The 9,776-nt window shown below is 47.5% G+C and overlaps 1 protein-coding gene across 1 annotated transcript in view; it reads right to left on the bottom strand.

Annotated features, from left to right (window-relative positions):
• Window positions 1–5,659: 5,659 nt before the first annotated feature.
• The window catches only part of LOC104283820, a 14,630-nt gene continuing 10,513 nt past the window's right edge, over window positions 5,660–9,776 (bottom strand). Inside the window, exons 4-8 of the mRNA XM_009882044.1 lie at window positions 8,762–8,915; window positions 7,458–7,567; window positions 7,200–7,313; window positions 6,403–6,549; window positions 5,660–5,776 (exon numbers count right to left, since the gene is read on the bottom strand). Of these exons, the coding sequence (XP_009880346.1) occupies window positions 5,660–5,776; window positions 6,403–6,549; window positions 7,200–7,313; window positions 7,458–7,567; window positions 8,762–8,915 (642 nt within the window). The remainder of the gene's footprint in view (window positions 5,777–6,402; window positions 6,550–7,199; window positions 7,314–7,457; window positions 7,568–8,761; window positions 8,916–9,776) is intronic.

Genomic DNA, 9,776 nt, shown 5'->3' with positions numbered 1-9,776 from the left:
AAATCAGGTTTTGCTAATGGCTTCGAGCTTTTGGCAGAATAAGCAGCATCTGCTGATCGATAAAATGTAGTGAAAAGGAACGGTGAGTTTGTGAATGTCTGGCACTCTTGAGAAACACCGTTTGGGCCAGTGCGGGGACACACGGGGACAAGCCGGGGTGGTGAGGGGCCGGGGGAGCTCCACATGTGTCGGTCCACGCTCAGTCCCATCCCTGGAGATGCTCCTATTTCCTACACCCCTATAACAAATGATGAACCAACAGTGTTTTAAGTTCTGTATTATTTCTACGGTGAACACACGGAAACCCACACGTAGACTTCACAAGAAAATCCCAGTTTGTCTATTTGATTACAAAATCAAATATTTGCCCATAATCTGCGCAGCCGCTCGATTTGTTACGTTCCTGCCCGAGCAAAGAGGGAAACAAGCAGTGTCCCTGACTCCTTCAGGGCGGGCGATGGAATGGAAAGGTCTTCTCGTTGCGCTGTGCGTTTTGATACCCTTCAACCAGAGGGTCCCCACATCCATCGCTGCCCTAAAGGCCGCCGGCATCGATCCGTCCATGGAAACCCACCTCCTCCAGGGAGCTGCCGGGGGCGAGGCGCGCACTGCCTGCGCTCGCCTTGACCGTGTCCTGTTTGCCCAGGTAACCACAGCCCATAAACCCACGAAGGACTTGGCAGGTACCTTTGAGGGCTCTGGGAAGTCCCCGGCTGGGGGAATGGATAACCCCAGACCATAAAGCGCTGCCACCCTGATAATCCACAATATCATTCTACAAACCAAGGGAAGGTATTCCAGGCTACGCGGCTGTCAAAAGCTAACTGGGATCCAACCAACCTTGGCTTGCCTTCAAAAGACCCTTCAGCTTTTGAGATGACTCACTACGGCGCAGGTCGCCTGGGGTCAGGGCGTGGGTTGGATTTTCCGCGCGGCCGTGTTTGTACTGCTCGTGCAAGATAAAAGGTTTCTCAACATTTCTAACCTGGCTGCGATCAGAACGTGCAATAAAGCGCAGGGAATTTCCTTTCGGCTTTTGGGATCTATAAAACTCACCCAGGCCAGAACAGCTCATCAGCATGAGAAGGAATGTAGGGTTGTACCCAAGATGTACGGCTCAGGTTTAATTATTAAATCGTCCTGTATTGAGACCTTTTGAGATCCTACGGAGCTCTGTCATGGCTTTTTAGCTGCTGGGATCTCAACAGAAGACGTTGGAGGAGATGTTTGTGTGGGGTTGTTCATGGAACGGCACAGGTTACTCGTTACAACGGCAATATTAGCAAAATGAGACTATATAGCTGTTAAACAGCCGAAAACAAACAAAAAGGGGGGCTACAGCACAGCTGCACGAACACATGTGAACTCTGATACTTCTTTAAGAACTAGTAAAAAAGTTTTAGTAGATTTTGGGGCTTTTTTTTTTTTATGAGCTGGGGTGTGGCATTTTTGTTGCCTGGTTTAGTTTTGTTGGTTTTTTTTTTAAGCTATGTCGCAACGTGTTCCCACACTTCGCCTCCATCTCACCACGCCGCCACCACTTGTCCCTGCTGAGAAGGACGAGGTGGGGGCTTTGGGAGGTTCCTCAAGCCTTGGTGGGAGCAGCTCCTGAGGCTGCGATGCTCTCCCCGAGCAGCTTTTCAGAGCTTCTGGAAGCTTCACTGGCTGAAGAAGTCCCACCTCCCCATTTAGCAGCTCTGCTAACTCAAGCAGAACCAACCTGGAAGAGTTACGAAGCTCCAACAGGATGGGGGCGATGCTTCTCCACGCGGGCAGCGAGCCGTGGCACCGAGCCACGTACAGTCGGTGGATTCGAGGAGCTTAAAAGCCTCCAGGTAGTCCTGTGCCAATCTCTCGCTGCCATCAATTATTTTAAAAGTAATTTTTCTCTAGGAGGAAACTGGTGAAACTCCACGAGGAGTAAAGCTTCGCCGGGCTGTAAAACGCTCGCCTTTAAGGCCAACGCGCGGTGCCAGGTCTGGAAAAGGATAAACTTTCCCAAACAAAGAAAACCACCGCGGAGCATTTTATGGGGTGCACGAACCCTCTGGTTTATGGCAGATGGTTATAGAAGAACTATCGCATCCTCGGCTGTAAAACCCGCTCAGCGTGACATTGGGCACCTCCAGGGGATGGCTTGGCACAGGAATGGGGCGGGAACGAGAATTTTGCCCAAAGTGGGGGGCAACCAAGTGGCAAACCGACCAAAACTGATGGTCCATCAGGACTCAGGCTGCCTGAGGAAGCTGCGAGCCCCATCTCTGTGATGGCCAAATGCTGGCTCAGCAAGTGCCCCCAAACACATTGGGGACAGTTGTCACCTCAGGGGAGGCCACGTGGAGCATCGCAGCCTCTGCCGGGGTGATCACAGGTAGCATCCACCCAAATGGGCTGCACTGGGGAAACTGGAAAGGAGCCTGGGTGTGCTGGGTTGTGTTTGCTATCTGAAGGACTTCTCAACCTTCTCCTGGGTGACCAGCTCGGTCACCACCGAGCAGATTTGGAGCTTGATTTTGAAGGAAATCCCATAAACACAAGTTAGAGTTACCAGAAAAGAGGAATGCAGAACGGAATGTGAGAAAGAAGCTCCACGGATCAGGTCCTGTGTACCTCCGCAGTCCCTATCGCTTTCCACCTTCTCGTTCCTCAGAACTGAGACGAGAAGCTCAGTTCTCATCTCTCTGGCCAAAGTTCGGCGCAGAGGATGGGATGTATTTCAAGCTCATCTCTCCTGTGCTGGTTCAAGAACTTCACGACTGGAAAAACTTTTGTTTTGAACAAAAATCTGACTAATCATCCTCAGGGCAAATAGGAAAAAAAGGTCTGGAAAAGAGAAAGGAGATTTTAGAGGCAACTCATCTTTTTAGGAATCAGACCTCACTTCATCATCTTGGGCCGGTAGCACTGGCAGGGGCTGGAGGAACCTCTTGTTAATTTACTAATCAAAGAGAAGGCAAAAGAAGAGAGTATATTTCATCACTCCCTGAATCTATCGCTCTTACGTGCCCGTCGTTATCTGCAAAGCTGTACTATTAACGGCCTGGAGTAACACCAAGGGTTACAGGGCTGGCGGCGGTCCAGCGCCATAGGACATTATAATTAACACAATCCCCCCCTTTGACTGACATGCCCAGCTCAACACTGATAACAGAAGCATCTACCTGGGTAAAGGACCTGAATCTCCCAAACTAGGTTTTAAAGAGTAGTTTGCAGTCAAATACAACATGGCATAAAAGCAACAAGCCAAAAAACCCACACGAGATAACCCACACCTCTCCAACGGTGGGTCCCAGGTCACAGCCAGCCCTTGGAGCACACGACTGAGGACACAGGTGGAAACCAGGCACTGACACGTCTGGTGGGTGCCCACCAGCAACCTCTGAACACCATGCCTTGGGACCACGGGGTTCAAAGGACAAGAGACATCACAGCCCCCGGGGTAAGAGACTGCAGCGTTCTGTCTGTTAGTACAGCACAGCAAAGGAACACAACCACAGCTGCACAAACCCCACCACCCTGTTCCTCAGCGAGCCACCTTCACCCATCTGCCAAGCAGAGCATCTTCCCTACCTGGTGGGTGTCTCCAGACGGCCTAAAGAGCACCTCAGCTGAGGACCCAGCATTTAAACCTTCCTTTTTTCCAGCTGAATCGTTTTGAACCAGAACTTCGGGCTGGTTGATTCCCTGCACCTGAGCAACCACCATGTTTCTCTCCTCACATCTGAAAGTACTTAATACTAAGGCAGGTGTCCACCCCTTGGGGTGCAGCAGGCCTTAGAGGGCTTATCCAGTCCTGGCACTGACCCCGAGGTTGGGGTCAAGGCCAGGCAGTGACCAGCGAGGACATGGCACAGAAGAAACACTGCTCCTGCGAGCTCTGGTGGGACAGGGGACGAGGAAGGTCCCTCGAGCCTTTTGTGCCCAACTCCTATTTTAGGCGTTGTTTCTGGTCTTTAAACCCCACACTGAGCTGCAGGTTAATGATGGGATAGTGAAATTTCTCATCCTGGACGTGCAGCCAGTGTCTTTTCTTGAAGGCATTGAATAAGTCAACCCTTTGGCCCCATTGGGGTCTGGGCATTCCCTCTCCTGTCTGGTCTGCGAGGCCCAGCCTGAGCACGGCCACCCAAGAGCTTCCCAAAGTCCTCACGGAGACAGCGGGGCCGCCGATGTGCTTGGCTGGGGTGGGTTTGGAGAAGACAGGGACAAACAGAGGTTTGCACGGGGACCCGCACAGCCCATCTCTCCGCTCTGCAAACGGCCGGAGCAATCCGGCAGGACGGGGAGCGTGGCAGTGCCTACACGTGGAGTACCCCGAGGTGATGGGGGGTTTGCCCCGAACTGACAAAGCTGAAGAGGAAGATGACCTTCAGCTGGGTTAAAGAATCACCGGGGGATTACCAAAACCCTTGATGAGAAACGAACCATGGAATCACCAGAAGGTTTGGGTTGGAAGGGACCTTAAAAACCATCTACTTCCAACCCCCCTGCCCTGGGCAGGGCCACCTCCCACCAGCCCAGGTTGCTCCAAGCCCCATCCAACCTGGCCTTGACCACCTCCGGGGATGGGGCAACCACAGCTTCTCGGGGCAACCTGCGCCAGGGGCTCACCGCCCTCAGCGTAAAACATTTCTTCCTAATATCTAGTCTGAATCTCCCTCTTTTGGTTTAAAGCCATTCCCCCCCCCCGTCCTATCGCACTGAAATTGAAATTGTATGTTTCACCCAACCTTTGTTTATTGTGTTGATAACAAGTCATAAACCACTTTGATCCTGATTAGATTGAAGCCCCATGAACTTAGCAAGTGTTTCCCAAGACAAAAATAAAAATAAAAACACCCTAACCCATGGGAAACAGAGAAAGATGTCCTTGGCTCCTGTTGCAGCCATCCAGTCAGCTGTAATTAAATAATTACCCGGGAAGGAAGGGGAGCCTGAGGGTGACAAGAGAATGGTGTAGATGCCAGTCTGGAAAATCATCTTTGCTTCTTTTTGGCCTGATTTTTTTGGGGGGGCTTCTCTCTCCCCCCAACCTTTTGCAGGGGAAGCGCAGGTGCCTAACACAGAGTCTACGCTCTGCATCAAATATTTCTTTCAAAACCAGACAGCAGTTTGGTGGCCAAAGTCAGGAAAAGGAGTTAGTTGTCCTGAAAATTCAAAGACACCGAGGGGACCGCAGTTAGGGGAGGGCGAGTGAAGACGACCTGGAAGTACGATGAGGTCGTGCTTGCGATTGCTGTTGGATGCGGAGCTTCGGACAACGCCTGGTTTGGGGGCAGGTCGAGCTGTGTGAACGCGTGGGGTTTGTGTGCAGCCGCCGCCAGATAAGAGCGCTGTCTACACGACAGAAAATTGATGTAAACTTCAGCGGCGCGAGGGGAAGAGATACAGCGGGATAGCGGATGTTATACAGAGCAACAGGTAATTGGAACGGTAGAAATTACTTTAATATACAATCAAATTACATTGCACTATAAATAAAACATGAGGAAAATACAAAAAGAAAATAACTTTTTATAATTAATAACCCCAAATTGTTCTTTTTTTCTGAGCGTCTCCTCTGGATAAACAGCGAGAAAGGTGCCAAATAGCACTGCTAGAAGCATGGTGATCGTGAAAAATTCTTGGAGCCATTAACCGCCGCAAGAAGTTATTTGCCTCATTTTTTGGCAGCCTTGGGGAACTTCTTGAACTCGGCCTGTTCCTTGAAAAAAAGCTGAGCGAGGATATGATCTGCTGTTCCGTGGAAGTAGTCATTCATGCGAAGCGTTTCCAGCTATGGAGAAAAAGGCAGCATTTTAGAAAGAATAATCATAGCTACCTGATCATTTGTACAATATCAATAATATGGAATATTAAAGTGCACCTCAAATCCAAGATGAAAATGAATTGAAGTGTGTAACTAACGACGAGTCCTACAGTGGGCTATCAAGATCACTGGATATATGTGGTCTCAGATAAACACACCCTGGCTCTGGCTGCTCAGACAGGATTTGTTCGGGGCTCAGGAAGGTCTCTCCTTTTTGTGGGTGCTCAGTGTGTAAAGACCCCCCACCCCGTCCAGTCTGCCCAAGGACAAGCCCTGTCTCAAACACCAGCAGTACCTCACGCACAAACACGACCCGAATTCCATCTCTTACGCACAGGGGAGCACGCCACACCCTACAACAGACCTTTTCTGTGTCTTCCCCACCTCCTGTTTCCGTGTACGGAGCTTTGACAGGTGTCGCATGCCGAGCATTCACACCAGGAGGGAACCTACACTGTCAGTATACTCGACATATTCTTAGAATTTCTTTCGAAAGGCGTGCACCAAAGCGTAAGGATTACGTGCATGAGAAAAGTGTAAGATTATGTACAGTTGAATGTGTTTTTACTCCCCTTGCCCGTAAGAACTCTCACCTGGTTTCCTGTACTGTAAGCCAGAATCAAAAACAAATCCTCATCACATACACTCTTGATGTAATGTTGGGTTCCAACGGGGAAAAATATGACATCTCCAATGCCAATGTTGAAGTTGGAGGTGACTCCAGAGAGAATAACTCCAACCTAGTGCAGGTAAAGGAACAATATTCAACAATGAGAATTTTCAGTGGGCTGTTACTGCATAAATCCGCGGCGCTGGTCCCAGCACTGCACTGAAATCGGCCAGCGTAGCATCAGGGCTTTCACTAAGGCTCCAAAAAGATAGAGGGGTTGTAGGCAAATTCCGGAGTAAGAACATGGGAAGTCCTTACGTTACGGAGCCTCATTGTTCCATCTCATTTATCTCCACACTTCAAATTTGCACTGGGTGAAAAACACGATAAAATCCTGTACTCTAAATCTTAATACTCGCTAAATTGTCTCTATTTAGCTGTTCCTCAGAGGCGCTAAATCAAAAGCATTGCTTTTTTATTTTGCGCTCCCAGCGTTCAGGAGAGTGGCGATTCCTCTGATAAGCAGGTGTGATTTTGCTGAGCAGCTTAACAAGATGGGCAAATTCTGCCCTTCGTAGAACTCCACTTTGACTAGACGACCTTCCGCAAACGTAACTGACATCAAAACTTTTTACGGAGAAGGAAAATGTGGACACTGAAAGTTTTGTAATACTACTAATTATAGTGGCATTAATCAGGGCTGGGAATCAGCTATTAGGTCTGTAATTGTTTTACAGCCTAATCTCTACTGACTTATCCATCACCGATGTAACAAATTACCTGTCCGCAGCCGCTAATGACATAACCCATCTCATTAGCGTTGAAGTGGAAATGCGGCTGCCCCAGTCCATTGCTGAATATCCTGAGAGTTGCTAAGGTAAGGGTATTTTCATGCTGAAAAGCAGAACAAAATTGTTCAGAAAACCATCTGAGTTCACAACATCCCTGTTACACATGACAACGCAGCGATGAACCCACACAAATTGCATCCTGTGCCTTACGTTTAAGTAGCTACAGTATCCAATTGAAAGCACATACCTTGTTCAGCGACTCGCTAAAGATTTTTTCTGTTTCATTTAGCCCAGTGCCATTTATGCGGTAGCGAGCCCACTGGAAGACTCCTCCTGGAAAAGGATATTCTGCTGACCCTAAAAACAAAGACAGCTAAATGAGTGTTTCCAGCCAGGTTTGGTTAACATTGCTTGTTAGTGCATTGGCCAGCTTCAAGTCACTACTACGTACTAAACCTGAGGCCTCAAATCTTAGGAGCTCCTGGAACCAAAAGGAAAGCCCACTTAGCTTACCTATCCTTCATGCACTATAAAGCGTGCAATCTCCTTTACTGCATTTTTTCTGTACTCAGATAACCATAATGAAAAACTCCCACTAGACTTTTCCCATCCCAAATTCCTGTCAATAACAATACACTTAAAGAACACGCTAACTTTCAGTATATTAATTCACATAAAGAACACGCTAACTTTCAGTATATTAATTCACATCAATCTTTAAGTCCAGTAAAGTACTGCCAATGCAGAACATTTTGCTCCAAGTGCAAAGATTTTTGTCCCGCATCTATTTCTCACGACCTCCATCAGCTCTGTGTGGAGCTCTGGACATCTATTTGCTTCTTGTAGCTTCTTGAATAGACTACAGCACTTGGAATTAAGTTTTGCCATCTATGTTTATTAGGTGCTCACTGATAATCACTAGATCCAGGTTGTACAGAGGGTTGTGTAATACGAACGTTGATAAACCAGTGAATATGGTTCAATGCTGTTTATGAAGTTGTAGTTGTAAAAGAAAAGGGAGGACATAATTAGGTATATGTTAAGGTGTTTATTCATTTAGGTTCCATGTGCAAACACAAGACACACTAAGCAGCTCAGCACCAGTCACTCTCCAGCTAACCTGCTGCAGGGCTTCCTGGCCGATTAGATTTTAATTTCTGAATGAAAAGGTTAGGTTTAGGTTATTGCTTAACTTAGCTGTAGCAGGGAACACAGCAGTCCTGCTTACATACATCAGTAGAGAACCTCGAACTGGGAAGCATTTAGTTCACGCCCTGCTGCTTACTGGCATTCTGCTCTCGTATCTACTGTTGCAGATAGAAACATTAAAATCAAAAAGGTAAACTACTTTAAGATAAGAATCAAGTTATACATCTTCAAAGGGCAGTAATTAGATGTTCTATCAATATATTTTCCATTTTATCTCCTTATATTCTTAGGATTTCTCTGTGTACTTTTCAACTTCTGTTTCAGTGAATCAGTTACAGATCCCCTGCTCTCCCCCTCTAGAAACAGAGAGAGCTCTTACACACAAAGTTGTTAGCTGTGTACCTTTGAGGTTGTAGAAGTACTGCCATACAAGGTTGTCCGGAGATTGCACGTAGGTGGCATTTTGCACAAGCTCATCCAAGTTTGGTGGGAGGTTAACTGCTTGATCTTCTGCTTGTTTCTTGAACGTTCTGATGAAGTTAACTCCACCTTGTGGCTGCGGGACACACAATGCATACTAAGTTGACTGATACAGACAGCAAACTGCAAAATTAAAATTTTGCTTCACTGAATATCCCACCTTAGTACCTGGTGGTAGACAAATTCTGCCTTGTGGATGTACCTCATCTCTTTAATTGCCTCGCCCTGTCAATACTCTATTTTGCTCCTCTGCTCTGCCCTTCCTTCTCAGTTAACACAGACATTTGGAGCAGAAAGGCAACTTGATACCTCTCCCACAAAACTGTTTCAAGGTGGGAAGGTTTATCCCCAGTCTGTGGTTTGAATACGCAAATTCCTCAGACTCAGCAGAAACTCTGTGGCCATATTCTTGCTCATGGGACATTGCCAACTAGTCAGTTCAAATAAAATCCATTTTAACGAGATGGACTTATCTATTGTTTCCTATGAGATCTTCTCATCCCACAGAATTCATCAAAGGTCTATTGGAAAATTAGCTTTGGACTTCACTATGTTATTTTCCCTTCCACCCTTGGAAATATGGAGGATCCTCCACGAACCGGGGACAAATGTGAAGAATGAAGGAGGAAGTTTCTTGGAGAGAGCATCCTCATTTATTTCTCCATGTGTATAAAGGAACACACAGGGTGGCACAGTGTTACACAAAGGACACGTGTACATCCTTCCACACTGATGGGACTGAAGAGAACAGCTGAGGTAGGGAGGATCCTCTCCAAGAAATACAGAGAGAGCCTGGACTGCCCCGACAATGTGTAGAAGACCAGACAGAAGCTGGCTGTCCTATCACACCGACCTTTAAAGCTCTAGCTGCTATATCCTCTGGGGTAGAGAAAAACGCGTCATCGACATCCAAGGTCTGAAGTTCTTCATGCGTTGT

Source organism: Charadrius vociferus, unplaced genomic scaffold (genome assembly GCF_000708025.1).
Source record: "Charadrius vociferus isolate BGI_N301 unplaced genomic scaffold, ASM70802v2 scaffold743, whole genome shotgun sequence".
Lineage (NCBI taxonomy): Eukaryota > Metazoa > Chordata > Aves > Charadriiformes > Charadriidae > Charadrius > Charadrius vociferus.
The sequence above is the reverse complement of the archived record's forward strand: the minus strand, read 5'-3'. Positions and strand labels throughout refer to the sequence as shown.